Source organism: Grus americana, chromosome 4 (genome assembly GCF_028858705.1).
Source record: "Grus americana isolate bGruAme1 chromosome 4, bGruAme1.mat, whole genome shotgun sequence".
NCBI classification, from domain to species: domain Eukaryota; kingdom Metazoa; phylum Chordata; class Aves; order Gruiformes; family Gruidae; genus Grus; species Grus americana.
The window spans coordinates 9,855,451-9,879,909 of NC_072855.1; the positions used below are offsets into that span (position 1 = coordinate 9,855,451).

Consider the following 24,459-nt stretch of genomic DNA (forward strand, 5'->3'; position numbering starts at 1 on the left):
TGTTCACTTGCAAGTGTCCTGCATGACTGCTGAAGGCTCTGAGACAGAGCAGCAACGCTGGTATCACAAGTTATATGAATCCCACTGAAGTATTTAAAAAAAGGACCACTTACACACTGTTTACCATCTGGGAAATACTGCTCTTCTGTTTCTAAACCCAGAGTCTGGCTCATGCACTGGTACCAGGATAGTACCGTGGTCTCCCATCAGGCTGGAAGATGGCCATCAGAAAGTTCAGAATTGTCAATATAACCGAGGGTGCAAGAAATTCGACAACTAAACTCAATCAACACTGCTTTAGGGACTGGGGTTTTCAGGACAGAAGCAAGGAAAGGGAAGAAGTGGAGAGAGGAAAAAAAAAGTTGCCTCTTTTGCGAGTCACTTTTTTTTGTGGCTTAAGACAAATTATCCTGTTACCAAGGTTACATTCCCCACCCCCCAAGCTTTCGGAGCTTCAACAAGCAAGCTGCCATGAAGCAAGTAGTTATTGCTGACTCATGTACTAATGTTCTGCCTAAAAAAAAAAAATGTTACTTCTTTGCTGAGTGGCAGCTTGAGACTGCTCACACTAAACTTGTACCTGATGCAGAATCACCATTCCCTTGACAATTTACAGGTACAGTTCACTTTCCATAGAGTTCAACTTGCAGAAGAAATTAAAAAATAGAAGAGGGCTAGAGCACTGCAAAAAAAGATTATGAAATGGCTTCTCTCTCTGTGTGTATATATATATATATATATGACCTTTGAAAGAGCTCTGAATCAAAATTTGAGTATTGCTCTACCATGGAAAGAATTAAAAATTGGAAAAAAGTGTGTCTTAATATTTTCTGCTAGGTTCAAAGTTCACTGACACCTGTTAACACACTAGGCAACATACACTGTATCACGTGCATAGTAAACCAATATCTGAAAAGAAATCTTAGACAAAAATTACTCTGAAAAGTATTCTTTAAGTCTTTGCTATTAAGAGATCCAACACTTCTTGCTCCAGAGCCATTCTTCTCATTAAGACACAATGGAGCAACAGCGTGGCAACTTGGAGTTGCACCTGTCTTGTGCTTCTCCTTTCACAGTCCAAATAAAAGGCTTGCATTTCTTCCAGACAACACCCTGTCTGGATGGTGCAGCTTTTCTGTGGAACTTCACATGGCAGTGATTTATTTTCAAATCACCGGATACTTTGGAACAGTTAAACTTTTCTGCCCTCTGTCCTTCTTTGTAATTGGGGATTGATATGATGTGTTTTCCAGAGAGCCCTTGGTTTTCCAGTTAGTCATGATGTATTCTTCTTCATTGTGTCTTCCAGCAGCTTCAATCTGAGTTCTCACATTCCCGTTGTCTTTTGATAACCAGATTACTACTGTTATTTTTAGAATGACAGTTACAGACAATATCCTATTTAACAGTAACAATGGGCCACAGGGATTTCCTGAGGAGAAGCATATTACACTCAGGATTTGAGGTTTCTTATTTCCCTCAATTATACTACTTATATTAGTAACTTTAAAACATTCGCAATGGTAAAATATTAAAAATACGCTGGCTTTACTCCAGAGAAACTGCTGTCTTATTAAATCACAAAGACTCATTATGAAAAATGCATCTAATTTGTTCAATATTGCCAAAACTGCATGAAGCATACAACCGGTTTTAATTTAGTCGTCTTGAGTGGTCAATACAGGGCACAAAACCTACATAAGGTATACATGTTAATACTTTTCTTGAAAAAGATTTAAGCTTAACTCAGTGGTCACAATGTAGTTTGTCATGACAGTTCCTTTTGAACCTAGAGTCACTAAGAAAAAGACTCAATTCCTACTGAAAATTTTTGGTTTTCAAAACTTATATCCTTAGGTCATATTATTTTGAGTGACACAAAATATCTGCTTTCAAGAAATTTCTGACAACGTGACATTCTATAGACTGATATTCTTAATTTTTTTGTTTCTTTCTGGAGGATGACTGATCAATTGTTTCAGGTTCCTGCCTTCTGTACTTAGAGTCCCACCTTCTCTTTTCTTTTTTACCCTTTGTATTCTACAGGAAACTGGTAATGATTTTAAAAAAACAAAACAAAACATAATCCTTTTTTTTTTTAAAAAAAAGTACAAGCAAACTCAGGTGAAAAAATAAAGTTCTGAACAATTTTTTTTAAAATCTTCAATAAGTCTTTAAGTGAGGCAGAGTGGCAAGTTTTAAAAAAAAATTTACTTACCATACAATGGCTAATCGTGGAATTGTAAACATTAAAGCTGGTTCATAGTCATCTATCATATCTTGAGTGAGGTATCCAAGCCTTAAGGCTCTAAGCAGAAGAATAAAATTGTTTAGTAAGAGATCAAACTCTCAAAGAATATATTTCAATAGGAAAAAATTTGAAAAAATATTAAGGCAAACCAAATTGATAGTATTTAACTCATGAACTATTTTTGCACAATCTAAACCACTATGTATACAACTGACTGCTGTAGTCACTGCTTTAAAAAAAAGAAAAAAATCTTTGAACACTTAAAGCTTTTATAGCCATCCAAACCCAAAATAATTTTCATGCCATTTTCCTTTTTTATTTACTATTTCATGCCAAGCTCCAGCTTGTTACTGAAAACCACTGGTGCTTAGAGTTTTTCAGCTACAAGAAACATTTTTAAAGTAATAGGGGAAAGTATTTGATTTCACTTTCACGTAAAACTTGCTATAATCTTCTAGGTCAACTCCCCCCTAAACTAAGAAACCAAACTAAAATAACCCAGTTCTATACAGCAACTGTTATTGAAGTCTGAGGATTTAATATTTGGGGGACATTTCATTGTCCTCCAATAGCTTTTCAAATATTTTATGCCCGTTTTAGACTAAAACCCAATTTGTTTAGGCTTTTCACTTGGCTAAGTTTTCCAAGTTTCTTCACAATTTCCTTATAAGTTTCATAACTTCCTCAAATTTCTTCTCCAATTTGTCCATATCAGCGCGTAGAGATAATGCTCAAAACTGCACACTAGTTCTGCTGAGACCCTACTGGCCTAAATCAAATAGAAATAACTTGGTTTTATTCCTTGTCAGAACTTGTCTTGCCAATACTGCTGTGTGTGGACACCAAAACGACCACAAAGCAAACACTGCTTTGCACCAGCGGTAGATGGACTCATGGGTGCGTGGCCCACTCTCATCCCCTGATCTTTCCTACAGTCCACTGCCAGGTTATCCAAAGCTGCAAGTGAGAAGCCTTTTTATTCCTCTTACTGGGCAAATACATGCATATGTAGTAGCTCTCTGACTGATCAAAGTAATTCCTCCTACTTGTGACAATTTTCAGTTGTAATACTGTCTTTTAAGATGCTTGAAATGCCTCTGATCTCAACGTCATCTACAGATTGTGGCAGTGTGCTCTGTCCTCCTTCATTCCACAACGAAAGTACAGACCACACCAGACCCTGGGTCCTATTTCACAAGCTCTCCTAATATGTCAGTAAACCCAACACTTTTGTCGGTTTGTGCGTTTTATAGTCAATTAGTCTCTAATAATTCCACACAGACTACAGTTCACTAGTTTCCTTTTGAGAAGAGTGTTGCACTGCTCAAAACCTCACTAAAGCTGGGCACCTGCTAGGCTACTCGCTCTGTCACAGGACAGGGGGGAAAAAGAAAAAAAGAAAAGTGGTTCAACACACATTCCAAACAAATTCAATTTTTGTTACCATTTTATACTCCTAAATGAATTTGAATTGATTGTTGTTTGAGGTCTTTTTAACATCATCTCTTCATACATATAGAGTTAAGCTCCAGTCCTCTAAGACTTTAAAGAGCTTTTGTAAGTTCTTTATGATAACCATTAGAGGTTCACAGGTGATTTGAATCATCTCCCCATGTATTCTTGCATGAAATATCATTAAGTCTTGATGCCTTGAACAGATTTAGCTTATTTAAATGCTTAGTCTTCATTTACACATCTAAAACTAGGCATACCAACAGTATTGTTATTGTTGAATTATTAACTTTTGGGGGTTTTTTGGTCTAGAAAACAAGAAAGCATAAGCTTGTGCCCAGCAAGCATGCTTAGTGCTTTTTAACTTTGCACTTGGATACTTAATAGAAAAACAAAATACCTGGTGTTTTATGATGCTTCTTAAAGACTACAGTTAAAGTATTTCTACAAAAGCTCAGACTGAAAGTAAACACAGAAATGAAAGTCTAGTACTTAACTACAATGCTTACCTCTCCACAGTTTCACAGAAAAGTACGATTACCTCTTGCTGTACATAATATTCTTTTGGAGACTTCACAGGTACCATGGCCGACACATAACTGCAAATATTATAAAATAAAGTACTACTGTCTTACACACTTTATTTTATAATCTGATTTGTTAAAAACAAACCTAGGACAGATCATCTTACAAACATAAGCTTTCCTGTATAATTTTGTATTTATTTTGACAGCACTCACTATGAAAATTGTATAGTGTACAAATCTGTAAGAAATGCAGCCAATTTACTTATTGCAGATTGAGGCAGTGGAACTCAGTAGTAATTTATAACTACACACATTTAGCAATTGGAACTCCACACTGTGTGGCACAGGGAGGTAGGTCCTAGATGGATCTTTATTGCCACATCTTGATGGTTTACTCAGGTTTTTTTCTTAAGGAAATACAAAAAAGCACATTTTATCTAGAAAGGTTTTACCTGAAGTTGTATTAGTGAAATTCAGTCAGCCAGAGACAATTTAGGAGACTTAAAAGTTGGCATCATTTTTATGTGGAATTACATGCAAAAGCACTAATTCACAAGGCAAGAAACATTGGTTTTCTGTCAATGTATTGCTTAATCAGTCATCTGTAGACTACAGGGTACTATTTGGTAACCCAGGAAGGGAAAAAGTTGTTTGCAAAACAACAGCAAAGACAAACACTGTATGTAGAGAGTTGGTATGGAGAGGCCAGAAACTGTGCGCAGGCACTGTGAAGAACCAGTTACTGATTACCATCAGTGTCTGCACTCAAAGCCACACTTAAAACCACATTTTTAGCCAATGTTATCAATTAAAATGATTTTCAATGCAACAGTATAATGATACTTTTTTGAATCAGAAAAAATTGCTTACCTGAGTAAAATCATGCAAGAGAATATGAATACTGAGGAAGGGCAATCAGTAACGGGAGACAAGAGAGTCTAGGGATTATTCCCCAGAAACATTTAAAACACTGCCCAACTCTAAGAAATCTGTTCTGCTGAGGGTAGGAAGGGTTGTATTACATTAAATCCATAGATAATCTTGTCCAGTATACTGTCTGTAACTATGTCCAGCACCACAAACATCTAACAGACATGCAGGAAGCTGGCTTAAATTCTGAAGCACAACGCAAAATTTGGTCATTGTGACCTTTGATGCAATAAGCAATTACTTTTCTTACCCCAAAAGTAGTTATTTTTTATATAAATCTCTAAGCCATTTTTCAATCACAAGTTTTTAAATCAGTGAGTTCCTATGGTTAATTATGGCTTGGGTAAAAGAACTTCCCTCATCAGATTTCAATTTGCCTTCTTAAATTCACTGGGTGCATATTGCTTGTATCTCTAAGCACAAGAGAACAAAACCTCAATCTCTAGATTATTTGTTATCTTTTTTGTTTTTAATGTCTCTTATTTGTCACCTTTCCTCTGACAAAGAAAACACTAGAGGGAAGAGATCTATGGCTTTCTTTTCTGTCTTGGAAAACATACCTCAAATGCCATGTGCCAGTATGCAAATGGAAGATTATAGCTCAGTAGAAGAGAGCAAATGTTGATTGCTCAAAAGCTATTTAATTTTCTTTTCATTATTGCTACACTGAAAGGAAAAATATCTGACAAAACAACAAATTACTGAAAAATTCAAATACCACGATAAAAAAAAAGGTATGTACTTTTTCCATGAGAACAGAACAAAACAGTCAACTTCCAAAACCCAACAAGCCACACAACAGCTGTAGTAGCTAAGCCAATACTCACAACACATTTACTTTAGATCTTTTACCTTAATTCAAATTCAGCAAAAAGGACGTCAAAATGCTTGAGCGAATCTTTCATTTTTTCTGTGTAGAGGTTCAAATCCCTTAAGGCCTGGTCACGAATGATATTTCTGACTTCCTCTAGACTTCGGGTCAGATCCTTGGCCAACGGCCTCATAGCCATACTCTCAATTTCACGATTCATAATAATAGAACCAGCAGCCAAACACTACGAAATACATTGAGAGAAAATATTAGTTTTTACAAAGTTACTGTTCTGTTTAAAAAAACTCCCATAAAATGTGATATTTAATACTTTGAATGGGGGCAATACTTAGCCCCAATTTGTTGCAAATTATTAAACAAGTATGCTGAGAGTCATAAGCCTTGGGAGCAGCTCAGTCAGGGAGACACAAGAACGGAGGAAGGTTCAAGTGCAAGAACTGCAGAGCTGACAAGAACTTTAAAAAGTTCTTCTCCCACTAGTTAGGCAATAAGTATTGGTAGGATATATACTCTACGTACACAAGGATTGCAAGCATAAAGAGATGTGAATTTAGCTAGAGTATGATCAATGGACTGTGTTGATTCAGGCTAGACAGCTTGATTTTGTAAAATAAATCTATTCCTTACAAAAAGGACAGAAATTCTGCAATTGTGATGACTTTTGGAGCAAAACTGGTCACACTGGCTGTCAGACCAGGGATCCAGCTAGACCAGTACCCTGCCTCCCACAGAAGCCATTAAAATATTTTATAGGAAAGAACATAAAAACCAGGTCACAGAGTGATTCTTCCCTTTCAGTTTCTGGAAAGCAAGTATTTAAGAGACTCCTTGCCCCAAGAATTATACATGGATTCCTTCTGACTAGCTCACAAAGACATTAAAAGTAGACTTTTACTCTAACACATTAATAAATCTTTTTTTAAATCTTGCTATTAAAACCAAGCTAATTCGTAATCTCTGCTGCTGGCTTTATTCCTCTATGGAAACATTCAGAAGACAACAAATACTGATACAAGTCATACTTGCTGTATTAATGGAAATATTTTTATTAACTGAAAATATATAAGGTTGTTCTAGTCTCAAACTTCTCTTATTTTCTTTTTTTTTTTAATCTCCATTTGCAGCTCTGTGTCCCTCTCCCCTGGACGGAAGGCATTTGTGCAGCTCTGTATGGGGGACCTGCAATCCCAGCCCTTGCTCAGCAGCCTGATGCATCGATTCGTGATTTAAGGGCACTCAGAGAAGATCGTGGTCTTACCTCTTATCAGCCAAAGCAGTATTTGTGGGAAAGCATGGATAAGGCAAGTCTTACCTGTTGATGGGTACTCTTAGTCTGATAACTCAGAGCGATTGCACTGACAAGGACACGTAAGTGTATATTCGCAACAGTCCATAGAGTCTTCCTTACTACAGCAACTTACAGGAGGACAGTGACTACAGTCTTACGACTTAGCATTACTTCATCACTGCATATGTTACTTTCTCGGAAACCAACAGGTCTCTTCAGCCTGTTGGTTCAATTTGGAGACAGCAAAAGTTTGATTTGGAAAGAGTAAAGGCATTAGCTAATGTAATACAAACAGTGTATAAGGGAGATCTTTTTTCCTCCTAGAAGACACTGGCTGTCTCAGCGACTCCCTCAAGCATTTTCCACAATGCAAGGAGAAGTTAGTACATTGACTGGCATTTTTCCTGTTTGTTTGTTGCTGTACTCCCAGGTTGTTAGTCCCTTAGAGTAAGAAAGGATAACAGGATTGCGAGATTCATTATGGATGGCTGAAGAAAGAACTACCCCATCTTCTCCCACCTCACTGCCAAGGAAGCACCATGAAGCCAACATGTCAGACACTCAGCACTTTAAAACTGAGCATGGTGTCACCTGGATGACAGCGGTGAAGGTCACATGATAACCAGAAGAAAAATTCCTACTGCTTTTGCTGAGGACAGGATTATAAAGCACTGACAGATCAAATTCATTTTGTAAATTCTACCCGAGACTTCCCTGACTCAGACGCAACTACAATGAAAAACTGTCAAAACCAGAACATGCGGAGGCCTATTGGACTGACCAAGATAGGAACTACTGATGGAGAGCATGCACTTCAAAAAGAAAGGCGGAACTGGTAGGGAAGATTGGATAATAGCAGGAGCCGAAGGATTGCTTCAAATACAGCAGAGGCAAAGCTGGAAACACGACCACAATGCGCATTGTGTGAGGGGATATGTAGACTACTCCCCCCAAATCTCAACAAATCCGTGGTGCTTAAAGTCACCTTCAGACCTGAAGACACTAAATTTATCATTAAAGATGCCATAATGATTTTTTTTTAAATTTTTTTTAGCCAACAGACATCAGGACTAATGAATAAGTATCTTGCATATCACATCCTTTTTTCTGACACTTCAGGCTTCTCTTGGGTAAAACAATTAAAGTTTATTCACTACAAAAATCCCTTGTTCCTACAGGTTGCTGTAGAAGCAGGTCTTTGAGACAAAACAGGTAAAAGAAGAAAAATGGACTTCAATGTTTCACACAGAAACCATTATAGTTTTAGCATACACATGAAACAAGCGAATTATGTGCAACAAATCAGGTTATGTATGTTTAATATGAGTTATAACATAATATAGCCACTAAAATAAAGTGACAGGAAGCACTTATATTTGTTGGAGATAAACTTATCCTGATAAAATTCCCTTATATATCTTTGTTTCTAAGATTTTTTCAAAGCATGAGATGCAAGCTGGCCCATCAGGATAAAATAATTAATCAAGAATATTAATGATATGCTAATTCGCAATAGTTTTTAAGAGGTAGTGATAATAACAGCAAACAATTATGAAAAAAACTGGTATGCTCTTAGCCCAACCAATACCAAAACCATAGTTAAAAAATCCCCTTCCTCTGTAATTATACGTACCATTTTCAGAAAAGGCTCAAGCTGTACATTAAACTTCTGGCTTTACACCACAAAAAAATTGTCGTTTAACCCCAAGTAATAGAAATATGAGATACTTACTTCTGCTCCAAACCAAAGCTGTCCTGCAAGGTTGTCATGGCGTATTTCCTCTGGAAACTTAACACAAAAGTCTCGGTTGGCTCGTTCATGTGGAATGCATTCATCCATGATTTGATTTATGATGTTCAAAACATTATCCTGAAGCAAAATATAGGATAGCATATATACTGTTCCCACAGAAATCCCACAAAATTTTTTCTAACTTTTAATAGAAATTATTAGTGAGGCACCAACTAAGACAGAAAATGCAATATTTAACTCTTATGGTCATCAGACACGCGGCGAAAACAGAGGAGCATATTGTATAGAAAGAAGAGTGGCAAACGTCACTTTTTCTAGTTTTCCTAGAGACTGTTTCCTATAGAGATCCACTGCACTTAACTTTGACTACTTTAGTGGGGCTTCTGAAGAGGAGGCTTGATTTAAAGAGCTCGTTACCTCCAGCTATCTATCTGTAAAATATCAGTAAATAAACTAGAAGTAAATTAGACTTCTCTCATTTCCTCTCACCAGCCCAACGATATGCACTTCATTCTTTCCCAAAAGAACGCCTGACAGGGTACCCTGGAGGCGTTAGAAGTTGAGTTATATTGGGACCATTGGGGCTGAAGAGACTTACATTCACAGTGGGAATGGAAAGCGAGTGGTTTCCACACTTGAGTCCCCAGTGGGCCAGGGCTGGCACATCTGCCTGCCATCTCACCCCCAGCCATCCAGGAGGACAAGGGGACACCCCATAGGCTAGAGAATCTTAATAACTGCTCTGATCTACCTCTGGACCAGGACAAAGATCAAAGACCTATAACAGCTTCTTGATATGCAGCAAATATTCTGTATTCATTTAATGGAAAAGATAATTTTCACATACTCCTGCTGGGAACTGCATGGAATTTGATTAACATAATAAAGGTAGATTCAGAGCATGAAAAAGGCTGAGTGCTTTCAATAAGAATGTTTTGTCTGTTTCTTACTTTTTCCACTATTTACAGAATTCATGTTCTATTTAATATATTTATTTTTCAAACAAATAAACCCAAATCCTTCTGTATTGAACTGTTTAACAGACAGAATTGGTTTAAGTCTACACTTTACTGTTTTATTTTGCTCTGCATTTAAAAAAATAATAGAAGGCAGGAATTTTGAAGAAACCTTGTATGTTCCCCACTGCGAAAGACAAAGCCTACTTCAGGTACAAAAAGAGATTCATATTTCCTGTAATTTCAGTGCAGACTGCTGTAACTGCTGTTGCTACAAAATAATCTTAATATTAATGCCATAACCACAGTTACCTTCATCCAAAATAAATAAGCATTGGCATCATCTATTACGCTTTGGTATAAGGTGCTTTGTGTTAACAATTAAAACATTTTTACATAAATGTATTTTTTGCAAGTCTGTCACAAGGTAAAACATTTCATTTCAATAAAGTTGTTAAAAACAAACAATACCCCGAACATTTAAAACACACTGGCACACATAATATTCAACCACCTTCTCTACAAACAAATCTGAAAACCAAGTGCTCTGTAGCTCCTCCATCGCATCACAACAGAGACCATGGCCAGCAGGTATGAGAAGAGACAAGAAAATTAAGCCAGATTCACCAACATATAAAAAACTTAATTTTAGAGATACATCCCTTACTCTGCTGAGCATAACACACTGCGAGGATTAGTGGGGCATTTGGATCTCTAGGAATCCAAAGAGATGCCCATTGTCAACATTGAGGGAAAAGCCAACATCACAACATTCCCTAGAGTAACTGCAAGGGGAACTCAAGTTCCAGTCCTGGAAGAAGACAGAACAGAGCAAAGATGTCCACCTCTTGTTTCAGCACTGCCATCCTGAGCTGCAGAACAAGCCAGACTGCCACCCTCTCCCCTCTCCAGGATAAAACGGAGACAGGCAAGGAATCACATGCAAATTATTATGACACTTTATGGTGAGAAAAAGCAGACTAATAACAAGTTTCCTATTTTCCTTCCTTCCATTTCTTAATTCTAGCTATTGAGTATACTTCTCACATCATTATTTAGCTAGATCTAGCTGGGGAACCAAAATATTTTGAAGGTAGGTCCCATACAGAAATCAACTCCTAAAATACTTAGCTCCTACCCAAAGTTACAAAGCAAAGAATGAAACTTGAGGATTAAAGGATTTAAAGTGTAGAAGGGCATGAGTCACTCATGATGTATTCCAAATAAGTTATTACTGTTCTATTTTGAGACCAGGTGCCTTGCTTGTAGCTCCCACTTCATCACCAGAGCGATACAGGTTGGCACATTAGGATGAAAAAGCCAGATTCCTGTTTTCAGGGAATTAATAAAAGTTTGCAAAGATCTTTTAGCATTGGAGAGATGCAGTGGTAAAAAGTAATCCTAGCAGTTAAATTTTAAAAAAGCTGCAAGAAATACAAAGAAATACTAAGGCAGGGAACTCTGAGAATAATTATATTTGAAGCTGATTATATCACATTTTAAATAATCCAATTCCATTTCATTTTAGGACATGATATTCCAATTTATTTTACTTACCACCAAACTTGAATATGGGAAAATGCAATTTTCAATCTCTCACTTTTTTTCCCCTAAAAAGCTACACAGAATAGCATTAGACCCATATTGAAAAGCTTCCCTCCCTAATTTTTTTTTACTTTAATGCATTATTTTTCAAAATGAAATTTTATTTTATAGCAACTACAAGACAGATAGAAATCCATTTTTATAATCATCTACATACACACTCAAAATTCCTGATACATCACAGAAAGTTTTATGCAAATGGAATAAAGCAACAGGACTCATACTCGGCCAAATAACTGTTCTGTATTTTCATTCTGGTTTTCTAATCATTACACCTGTAAAAAAGTACTAAGATTCTGACTAAATCATCTCAAGAGGTAATTACTATAAGCATAATGAAATTTTGTACCTTAATGCATTTAAATATTGTAACTGAAGGCAGTAGGATATAATAAAGATGATTAAACTTTTTACAAAAAAGTAAATACTGGTTTTTCAGTATATCATTTGTTTGCCACCTAAATGACGTTTAATATTCTTCATTTCTTCAATATTCCTATAATCTCTAGATGCTTCTGCTCCACAGCACCCAAGACCTACCAACACATCTCTATGTAGGCCACAATTCATGAGTCAGTTTAAAAAAAAAAAGTTACTTGTTACTTGCTCAGTACTAGTAAGTTAAACCATAGGTAATTACAATTTTAATATTCACTTTCCAATGGAGATAAATCACAATAGCTCAATCTCTGGACCAGCAGCAGTTATGTGGCTTCACACAGGCAGCTGGTCATTCTGTGAAAAAGACCAGTACAAAGAGGAGCATCTTTTCCAGCACATGTAGTGGAGATACTGGAAGATTAAGGAAAGAATAGTTGATGGAACTTTGCCATTTAGCGTATAAATGCTGAAAGAATTCTACAAGGGGAATTGTTTTTGCTGTTTCAAGATGTGCAATTTCCCAAATTCTCTGATTTTTTACAGGGTTTATTTTATCTTACTACAGAAAAATCACCACAATTCTCTATCACTTTCTTTCCTTCTTTTATGACACCCAGAGCAGAGTAACCAAAATAGGAAATCTGGAATACTTCCTCCCATAACGATTTCAAATCTCAGCTGCTTTGAAGCTGGAAGGATGCCAGCCAATTTAGACAGACTATCCAATGCATTGTAAGCAAATTAGTCTTTTCTTTAGAAGAGCTTCAAGAAACATTCAATTTAGTTAATTACAGCATTCTGCTTTGTAAGCTAAGAACGAATGGGTTCGGATACATGGTAGCATTGAGGTTTTGCTCTAATTTAAGCAACAGAAATCAATTAGTTGGAATTGAAGTAGTAAATCTTTCACATGATCCATCTTTCTACATAAAAGCCTCTGGATTTTAATGTATCCTTTGGTGGCTTTATCTGTTATTTTTTGGTTCATTTGCATACCGGGATGAGCACAGTTTTGTTTCAGCTGCTCTGTTTAGGTTCTCCAGAAGCACAACAGGCAGCCACTGCAACGATTCTGCTTTGAGATTTACTCCCAGTTCCTCATTTCCTGGAAAATAAAGTTCAGTCTTTCATGTAACAGAGAACACTTGTATTTTATTTTGATAGAAAAGATAAGCTGGTGAAGAGGGCTTTAAACTAAAGTTGCCAGGGGAGGAGAACCTCAATCCATCCCACTCTTCCCAGTTTGATGCCCAGAGCCAGGACAAGGATCACAGGTCAGCAGGAGAGCACCTGAAGTGCAGCACAAAGGAGTTCCAGCCAGTCAGTCAGCTTCATCATGGGCCCAACTTTAATGCCTCTACGCAAATGCACGTAGCGTGGGGAATACACAAGAGGAGATGAAGACGTGTGCACGCCTGCAGGGTTGTGATCTCATTGGCATCACGGAGATGTGGTGGGATGGCTGCTATGACTGGAGTGTTGGGATGGAAGGATACAGGCTCTTTAGGAAGGACAGGCAGGGCAGATGAGGAGGGGGTGTTACCCTCTATGCCAATGACCAGCTGGACTGCATGGAGCTCCACCTGGGTATGGGTGAGGAGCTGACCAAGAGCTTATGGGTCAGGATTATAGGGAGGGCAGGGGACACTATAGTGGGGGTCTGCTACAGGCCACTCGACCAGAAGACCAAGCAGATGAGGCCCTCCATAGACAGGCAAGGAGCAGCCTCATGTTCACAAGCCCTGGTCCTCACAGGGGACTTCAACCACCCCAATATCTGTTGGAGGGACAACACAGCAGGGCATAAGCAATCCAGGAGGTTCCTGGAATGCATTGATGGTAACTTCCTTCCTCAAGTGATAGAGAAGCCAGCGAGGACAAGTGCCATGGTGGACCTTGTTCTCACCAACAAGGAGGGGCTGGTGGGGAATGTGAAGCTCAAGGGCAGCCTTGGCTGCAGTGACCATGAAATGGTGGAGTTCAAGATCCTCAGGGCAACAGCGAGGGCGCACAGCAAGCTCGCTACCCTGGACTTCAGGAGAGCAGAGGTTGGCTTCTTCAGGCATCTGCTTGATAGAGTGTACCATGGGACAAAGCCCTGGAGGGAAGAGGGGCCCAAGAAAGCTGGTTAGTATTCAAGGATCACCTCCTCCAAGCTCAGGAGCAATGCATCCCAACACAGAGGAAGTCAGACATGCATAGTTGAGCAAGGAGCTCCTGGGCAAAGTCAAACACAAAAAGTCTGCAGAAGGTGGAAGTAAGGGCAGGTAGCCTGGGAGAAACACAGAGAAACTGTCCAAGCAGCCGGGGATCAGGTTAGGAAAGCTAAAGCCCTGATAGAATTCAGTCTGGTCAGGGACATCAAGGTCAACAAGAAAAGCTTCTATAAGTATGTCAGTGATAAAAGGAAGACCAGGGAAAACATGGGCCCTCTCCAGAAGGGAACAGGAGACCTGGTTACCTGGGATATGGAGAAGGCTGAGGTACTCAATGACTTTTTTGCCTCAGTCTTCACCATCAAGCACTCGAGCCACACCGCCCAAGCCTCAGAAGGCAAAGGCAGGGACTGGGAGAATGAAGAACCACCCACTGTAGGAGAAGATCAGGTTCAAGACCATCTAAGGAATCTGAAAGCACACAAGTCCATGGGACCTGAGGAGATGCATCTGCATGTCCTGAGGGAACTGGTGGGCAAAGTTGCTAAGCCACTATCCATCATATCTGAGAAGATGTGGTGGTCCAGTGAAGTTCTCACTGACTAGAAAAGGGGAAACATAGCCCCTATTTTTAAAAAGGGAAAAAAGAAAGACTCAGGGAACTGCAGGCTAGTCAGTCTGTGTGGTGCAGTCAACAGGCTGGAGGGAAGGGATGTCATCCACAGGGATCTTGACAGGCTTGAGAGGTGGGCCCATGTGAACCGCATGAAGTTCAACAAGGCCAAGTGCAAGGCCCTGACTGACACGGGTCAAGGCAATCCCGAGCACAACTACAGGCTGGGTGGAGAATGGATTGAGAGCAGCCCTGAGAAGGACTTGGGGGTGTTGGTGAATGAGAAGCTCTACATGAGTCAGCAATGAATGCTTGCAGCCCGGAAAGCCAACCATATCCTGGGTCACATCAAAAAAAGTGTGACCAGCAGGTCAAGGGAGGTGATTCTGCCCCTCTACTCTGCTCTCATGAGACCCCACCTGGAGTATTGCACCCAGCTCTGGGGTTCCCAGTACAAGGAGGACATGGAGCTGTCAGAGCAAGTTCAGAGTAGGGCCATGAAGATGATGAGAGGGCTGGAGCACCTCTCCTATGAAGACAGGCTGAGACAGTTGGGGTGGTTCAGCCTGAAGAAGAGAAGGCTCCAGGGAGACCTTACAGCAGCCTTCCAGTGCCTGAAGGGGCCTACAGGAAAGCTGGAGAGGGACTGTTTATCAGGGACATGGAGTGATAGGAAAAGAGGGAATGCTTTCAGCTGAAGGAGGGGAGATTTAGATTAGATGTTAGGAAGAATTTCTTCCCTGTGAGGGTGGTGAGGCACTGGAACACGTTGCCCAGAGAAGCTGTGGATGCCCCCTCCCTGGAAGTGTTCAAGGCTAGGTTGGACGGGGCTTTGGGCAACATGGTCTAGTGGAAGATGTCCCTGCCCATGCAGGGAGGTTAGAATTAGACGATCTTGAAGGTCGCTTCCAACCCCAACCATTCTAGTATTCTATGATAATGAATGGTAGTGAGACAATGCATGTAGTTCGCCACAGTAGATGACAAAAAGTTGGTTTATTTTTGGCCCAGCAGTAATTGGCCATATACTCAGTAATCAGAGCATGAAGCTAACAGCAACCACCGCATTAGCTTCCTGAATAGGTACAAAAAGAAAAGCCAGTAACTTCATCTTATGCTCTAGAACATATGTTTAGATCAACAAAAGGCAGGCTTACCTAGCCTTTTGTACATGTCCTTGATGAAATCTATGCTGCTCTTCCAGGCTATTAAACTTAACATGACCTTCCTGAGGTCTTTTGCAAGATTTCTTCAGAAGAAGATAGCTTCCTGTGTTGTTCAGTACCTCTTTAATACCCATTTTTTGAATTATCAGTAAAATCTAGCCAAGGTAACACAGTCTCTGATAATATCACCATAAGCTTAATAGATGATATTTTAGCCTCTTCGTTTAAATTTATCTTTCACATTTTTCATTTCTTTTTCTGGCTTAATGTTAAGTTGCAGACCTCCTTCAACATCATGTTTATGACAAACGGAAGCAATTGATGAACACAAATTAAGGCCAACCATAAGGAAGATTTTGCTGCGATTACAGCAATTAGATAGTATTCAGATTTTTATGTGTTACTTTAACAGAAGAAGCCAATAATAAGGTGACATACTCTTTGATGTAAGGACACCCAAAAGTCCTGGCTTCAGAACCCAGCAGGGTCTCTGCAGACAGCTGTTTAACCCAGAGATCCAAAGTCTCTCTCCAAATAGGAGCAGGTTCCACCGCTTTCCCTCCAGCCCATCTGGCACAGTTCCCAAAGGCCATACCTTCAGTCTCTCTCTTTCTTGCCTGACCAGCTATTTGACTAGTTCCCACTGTCAACTTCTAGATGCCCCACTTTCTAACACCAATTTAGGATTTTTCTGTGTATGAACTCTGGGCAGTAGCTGCTAGTTTAACCTAGCCCTCTATAGAGTGGTACCAAAATTCATCATTAAAGGCAGCTTGGATCTCTAGCAATTTAAATGCTGTCTCGCCCCAGCCCAGAAACAATGATTGTGTGGAACTGCAGAGTCAAAGCTTCTCTTCCTGAACTGTCTTGCTAGTCTACCCTCATGACGGCACTAAAAACTTCAAATATCACTGATTTATTAACAGAAATTTTGATCTTACCTCCTGCATATATTCAAAATTTATTATGCATATACTGAATAATTACGTCTCCCCAAGTGGAGTGATTGTTACATATGAAGTGGTGAACACTGGCACACCAATTTTCAAACAAAAGAGGTCACAGATATTTGAGCAGTTTGCAATAAAAATGTTTCTTTGACAAAGATATAGTATTTCTTTATTGGCTAAAATGACCTTATTCACTAAGCCAGTGTGCACTCTTTTTGACAAATTACATTTAAATTTAACTTACATCTGTTCTGAGCATCTCTGTGTCTAACAAAGATCTCATCATGGAATTCATTTCCCTCTTTTCTTTACTACCTGCCCAAATATACGTCTCAGTAAATAAAAGAGGAATCCCCACTTACAGAAGGGCTGTTTATAACTGACACCAACTTGAGAGACTACATTAAGTACAGCATTGTTACAGGGCATCATCCTCTCTGCAGAAAAGAGTATTTTCAGATCTCAAATCTAAGTGCTATCTGATGCTACCATAAGAAAAAAACAAAGAAAAAAAAGGTTTACTCCTCTACATCAAAAAGCCATTAACTAACATTAGGCATGACTGTCTACTGAAATGGAGTATACCCAAACTCATACTGAAAGACCGTTAGCAGTAGAAAGCTTTTCAGCCAAGTTTCCCTTTATCAGTAAGAGATAACTTAAGAACTTTGTCCACAGTGACTCGAAATATTACTAGATAAACATTGCGGATACAGACATGCTCTTACAGCAATGTATACACATTTAATCCTTTTCTATAAAGACTGTAAAATGTTTGTCTTATATTAAAAGACATGTGAAAATAAACCAGTAAGTAACCTGGTACACTAACATCCCCTTTTACATAGTTTCATAGCAACAGAAGAATAAGAGACATCTGTTTTGAACAGAGTATCTGCTGCAATAAACATAAAATGAGCTTTCTCTTCCAAGAGTACCAGGGACTGCCTTCCTACCACGGTACAGTGACCCCAAAACCACCCTAAAATATACTTCAAGATTTCCCAAGCATGAAAGAATTTCAGCCTGGCACGGAACTGGCAGCACCTTCTTCGTATCACTCCAAAGCTGCTCTGCAGATGAGGCCATGAGCAGAACGGAGGCAACATAATCATGCCTTACTGCCGCTTCTGCTTTGCCTTCCCCTCCTGCAGAGGGAAAGCATCCTGCATCCCCAACAAATTCAGTGCTGAGCTGGCATGGAGCCAGTTCTCCTCCCTATGGGTCTCTGCTGCAAATTAATTCCCTGACCTGCAGTGCACAGCATTTTCAATCCACCCTGCCCACAGTCTCAGATAACAGGCAGTTTCTCCGAATGACCTATTTGATCCATATGAGCAAGTGGAAACACATGAAAAAGCTTGTTAACATAGGATACTGCAATTTAAGACTACAGGACTACAGACAATTATGATCCTTTTTTTCAAAGAAAAAATATCTTACAATATTAATCATTCCCTAGATAAGATCAATTATAAATCAAAACTCAGAAAGAAAATAAAAATCTTGGTTAGTTGATAGAGTTGTACTGATGGCCCAACTTATGGCCAAGCGTTTCATCTTTTCTAGCCACAGTGTTAAACATTCTATAGTGAAAAAGAACACAAGTGACTAAAAGTTTCCCAATGATAATGGAAAGCTGTTAAGCAGACAAGATTGAAAAAGACACAATTACTTTATTTACTAGTTAGAAGTGTTTTTTGCTGCACATTTTGTTTTCTACTTAGCTATATTATTCCATTGATCACTTAATTTTTGGGGAAAAAGGTAACTTTAAAATCTGTAGTTGTAGCTTGAGTCCCAACAGAAAAAAATAGCAACTTTTCTGATATGTATAGGCTATGTAGTGTATTTAGCACAATTATACTGAAGTTCTTTTTCTTCATTCCCAGTGCTTTGAAGTACAGTAAAAACATAGGAAAGGATCGACAAGCCTGCATGTTTTCAAAAGCAACCTTACCAGCTCTCACTCAGTCACATACCTAAAACAGCAAACTGGTACCTGACATCAACTGCTTGAAGATGTCAGGCAGCATGGAGAAGACTCACACAGGTAATCATTACTAGGAGTAATGAAATGCCAACTGTTATAATCAATTATAAAACAACTGAAATGGAGAGGAAGCTATAGGAAAAAAAACTTTAAAAGCTCTATGATCACAGATAAACCATACAGCAGAAGTGTGCATTGTCTGGAATTTAAAGGTTAATCAAGACATCACTTAAATGCTTTTCTTCTCAGTTTCCTAAACTGGCACTGTCCCCACTTAAATTAAATTGGAAGATATTGTGTAAGAGAGAATAATTTTCTCTGAACAAGGCTTGGCTCACTATCCCATCAGTCAACTGCCCAATTTTTCTGGCACAAATTTCTAGCTTTCCCACATCTGCGTCAAGTCTCTTAACTATAGACCTTACTAGAATTTCTCTAGAGCCCACCAGCTCCGTTGTAATTTAGAAAAAGCCTCACCAACAGGTACAGTTCAGAAAACGTGCATGATTCCTTCCTCACCACAGATCAATGAGTAACTCCCAAGCTTTCCAGTACGACTGAATGGGCTGGAGAAGATCTGTGCTTTTGGTTCCTACTTCTTCCCCCTACTGTTAAAAATATTTTTGTCTACTACAGTTTCTAAACTTGGGGAACACGAAGGTTTCTTTCAGTCAACTTCTTCCCTTGATCCCAATAACTACCCTGCTGTCTCTCCTTCACTGACCTCCACTAACATAACTGATACAACGTCTTGAGGGTTGCACATTAAGCAGGCTAGAAAGACTTGGCCATTACTTTAGCTAAAAGTACTCCTGGCTCAATCCTTGCTGTTTAACCTTTATATCAATTAGCAAAATTAACATCAGGAATAGATTCTTGCCAACTTCTAACCAATCATTAGGTTTCCGAATCCAGCAGGGAGTTTCTTACAGCTTTAGTCTAACTTGTCTCATTTAATGAGATCTATTTCTGCCTAATTCTACACAAAAATGTTCTTCGATGGACAGATGCAATCAAACATGAAAATGTCACACCTCTGAACTGCCTCATTGTTCGCAATGATTATGGTACATACTCCCAGTTTGCTCTTGTCAAGAATGTTAACGAATACAATTAGTACTTCTTAGATAATTCACTGCCAATCCACTATGACACCAGCATTGTCCTATGAGTTATTTAACAGCTCTTCACAGATACCTTCATCAAGGATGCTAATTAATGCTGACTTTCTTTTTAAAAAATGTTTTCTCTTCAGCACAGATACGATTCAGATAAAGCACAGAAAAAAAGGGCATTTTTTTTCCTAGAGATTCCTTATTCTCATACTACTTAAAATTATCTGATAATAGGAGACACCTTCAGATAAGTGTCTTTTACACCTGAAATAGAAAGCCACTTTTCAGCAAAGACTGGCTGCAAATACGTATGGCCATTTTGCAGTGTAAGCATTAGGCAGCAAGGCCAGCTTGAGAAGTCAGCCCCTTATCTCACCTACTTTGCAGCTTTGCTTCCTATCTCCAGGCTGTCTCACCAGCACTCTCAGCTTACTTGGACAGGGGGCATATGTGGATGGTTTCAGTGCGCTGAGCCACGGTAACCCAGGTCATTTTGCTGTTATTCACAGAATGACTCTGCAAATACATATATCGGTACAGCTGAGGATGTGGTTTCTTAGAGGTCTAAAGCTGACCATAGCTTAGTTAAACTGGCTATGGATCTATACACCCACCCCTCTCTCCACTCCTATCTGTGGACACTGCTCCAGCTGTACTTCCATGCCATCATGCATTCACATGGGCAGTGAATCAATGTGACCGCTTGGCCGAGATATAGCAACCCCACCAAACCCTCCGCTACAACCAGGTTTCCAGGTGTTCCCACCCGCTCCGTGGCTGTTCACTCACCGCGGAACCCTGGCTCATGTTTGGGGATAGGAACAAGAATAGCGTAAGTTGGGAATGGAAAACCTTTAAGTTGACACTGCCAACGGACCTTGGAATTACACTTAAGGAACTACGTGTGGTAACACAGAAATACATGTTTCTGTAGATTTGTTGTTAAATCAAAGTGTATTTATCTTTGCCCACACTCAACCACAGAGCCAAGCAATAAAGCTAAGAGATTTAGTGAAATGAAAATGTTTATAACATTTCTACCAAGTGCCCAAGGGCTTACTTGAATCAAAGACTGGGCAATCCCACATGTACAGCTGCTAAAGTTATCATAGGACTCTAACCAAAACCACTCAAATTTACTTTTTTTTTCCTGAAATCACTCTGTGCATTTCCATTAATACAGTTATAAAACGTAGCAGTGCTAACCCACAGCACTGCTAAGTTTAAAAGCCTTTACCTGCTAGAAGAGAAAGAACACACTTTGCATTAAAAAAACCAATGGAAAATCTGATTTCAGTGAATACAGAGTTAATTGAGAGAGGTATGTTGAAGTTCTGCAGCTGTAGACAAAATACAAAGGCCAATATGGTGGTATGCCGCCAGTAAACTGTAGAGCTACATCCAACAATATTTCAACTCAAAACTGCAGAGTCCAAATCTTTAGAGACCTCTATTCTAACCCAGAGCATTCAGGCCTAGGATCATTTCTACCAGCTGTTTATTTTAAATGACTGATTTAAGGATCTCCTAAAAAGTTTACGTAAAGATAATGCTTCCTTGTTGAGGAAGGCCCTCAAACTTTTATTTTCACAATTATAAAATATGATGTACTTTTAGACTCTTATTTGCATTGTGGAATAAGCCAGACAACCACAAATAGGTTAATTAGATCAACTGAGAGAACTCTTCACATTCCAGCTACAGGGTTAAATTTTTTCCAATCAAATTTGCAATATCCCTCCAGAGGACAATAGTACAAATTATTAACATGGTTGACACTGAGTCCAGAGGTTTGTAGGTATGTGTGAAAATGGAAAATGTTTTTTTTAATCCCAGTTATCACACAAGTCAAAAGTAGACATGACTCCACAAGCCTGCTAGAATTCATCCTTATTTATAAGACTACATCCAACTTAACCAGAAAAAACCAAGAAAAACAAAGAGAGACCTTTGACAGTATCAGAACAATTCTGAAGCAAAAATTATAAACTGTCTTACTGACGTAAGCTTTTATCTCAATGCCTCTGTTGCACAAATATATTCAACAAGCTTTGCAGCATAAAGATGATCTCTTATGCTTCTACATGAACTACTGCACTGTTTTATTATGAGCACTATATAACTGGAACAACAACGACTTTAGCAGTAGTTACACATATCCTGGGGCACCTGAGAAATCAAAGAATACAACTATCTGTTGGTTGGTATTTGCTGAAGTAATCTTCATGACAGAAACCTTGAGAACTGAAAAATGTATTCTCAGGGTAAAACCAAGAATTTATATTGTGTACATCATTCGATAGTATCAGGAGCACTATATTTATAAAACTAAAGTCTGGGCTTTTTCCTGAACTATGGAACAAGGAGCAGTATAGGCATATAAATGAAGTTAGCTCTATTTGCTTTGCAGTGGGAAGAACCATGTACTTGGGGTAATACTGCTGCTGCTCAGCTCAATGCTACTTTTTAAAGTGTTGAAAAAATATCACCACTCTGTAAAAACTGAAAATCCAGCAGGAGAGAATAGATGGTATAAGCAAAAAGGTAAGCATTCTTAACCAACACAGCACACCGTTCTACCTAATTCATTTCACACAAGTGTTTATTTAATTTCCCCAAAGACTTTAAAATAGGAAGTTTTTCTGTGTGCAAGTCATACAAAAGCATGCAGTAACACAGCCTACCATCCCATGCCTGCTCTCTGACATCAAACTTTTCCTTATCACAAGCTGTTTTCATATCAACCATTTCAAACTTCTCTGAAGCAATACTTACTAATACATGTAATTCTTTCAAAAATGAACAATTTTTGTAAATGACTGCCTTAAAGTCTGCATTTTTTCCACCAAGAAAATTATGCTGCAATGAGCTAACACAAATTCTTTCCAAAGCACAAGTTTGAGGCAGAAGCTGTATCTTTACACCACAAAAAGAACTTGGAATTATGACTGAACTATTTAAGCTTCTCCTTCTCTTTAATTATAAAGTTACAATGTCTGATCAAGCTACAAAAACAGGTAACAGTTTTTCTTCCCATCACCTTGAACTGCAGCCATTCAGTGAGTAGATTACTGTTAAATTATACACTAATAATAATAGGGCAGTCTGAAATTCACCTATGCTCTCAAACTCCAAAATATTTTTAATCCCTCCCTCTAGTATGCAGAAGTCCAATGCATAAGATATGTAGATAAACATTTAAAGGCTTCCTTTTGTTTAATGAAAACTTATGACAACTTGACACATGAGAAAACAATGTTGCACAATATTCCACAAAATATTCTTCATAATAATCCATTATTCATATTCAAAATTATATAAACAGTGTTATAGTATTGGTGTTATATCCCTTGAAAATAGATGAAATAGTGATTTATTAATTACTTCCTATAGAAAAAGCCACCCTTTATTTTAATTTTCACGTTAAGATGACAGTGAAAACTAAATTCCACTGCTAATTGTCTTTAAAAAATAATTTGCCTTGTCTTTCTTACCATACTTCCTCAGCATTAAAGAAAAAAAAAATGAAAGGGGTTTTTCCTAGATGATTAAGTGAAAAAGCTTTTAACAGAAGAAAACAGATGTAATTCCCAAGTACAGGAATAACACCAAATAAATAATTTGCACATATTGTTAATCTTGCTAACACGGTGCTACCATGTGTATGTGGAGGAAAAAAGGCAAACAGTGGCATATTTAAGTCATGAGACTACATAAAAAATTCAGTGGCTGATACTAGAATTTATCCTTCTTTGGAACAGTAAAAAAATAAAAATAAAAAGGAGAAATACAGCAGAGCTGACATCAATCCTCTGATGGCACTGCTGAAGAATGTGGAAGAACTATAAGGCCCCTGATAGTCAGACATGTCACATTACATTAATTCCTACAGAACTGGATCTGGTATAGTCTCATACTTCACAAATGCTGTGAAAAGTCAGTTAAAATGATCTGGCTCCACTGTCCTCATTTAACCTTCAAATGCTTTGGGAGTTACACCAGTGTCTCCCATGTCTACTGTCTCAGTATTCAATCAAGATACTAACATGTCAATTTTTCTTAATATATGACTTAGGGCAGATAATCATGCATTAAGAAATGAAACCTCATCTTATCTTTTTAAATATAATGATAGAAGATTTCATAACCTCAGAAATTAAGAGCCTTCTAGGCTAGGTTCTCTTTCACAAAGAAGAAAATGCTGTATTTTTTAAATTGAAAAAAAACTTGTGACACCTAGACTAAAAAAAAGAATACTGTTCTAATTGAAGTACACATAAAATATTAATCTTATTCTCATGTTTTAAATGGATGACTACATCATCTTCCAAAGACAGGGTTTTTCCATAGGAGTTTGCATGCAGTGAATGTGGTCATTATAAGCAGATGGTGCAATCACAGTCCCTTCAACAACAACCAATGGCTTCCCCAGCATGCACTATTTCATATAATTACATCCCTTTTTTCACTGATAAAAAATTAATTGTATTT

At 38.4% G+C, this 24,459-nt stretch overlaps 1 protein-coding gene across 9 annotated transcripts in view; it reads right to left on the bottom strand.

Annotated features, from left to right (window-relative positions):
* The window catches only part of ZFYVE28 (zinc finger FYVE-type containing 28), a 157,115-nt gene that overhangs the window by 52,345 nt on the left and 80,311 nt on the right, over nucleotides 1-24,459 (bottom strand). For all 9 annotated transcript variants that reach the window (XM_054825000.1, XM_054824999.1, XM_054824998.1 and 6 more), the window contains 4 exons: nucleotides 9,013-9,150; nucleotides 6,013-6,215; nucleotides 4,213-4,302; nucleotides 2,219-2,308 (listed from right to left, as the gene is read on the bottom strand). In XM_054825000.1, the coding sequence (XP_054680975.1) occupies nucleotides 2,219-2,308; nucleotides 4,213-4,302; nucleotides 6,013-6,215; nucleotides 9,013-9,150 (521 nt within the window). The remainder of the gene's footprint in view (nucleotides 1-2,218; nucleotides 2,309-4,212; nucleotides 4,303-6,012; nucleotides 6,216-9,012; nucleotides 9,151-24,459) is intronic.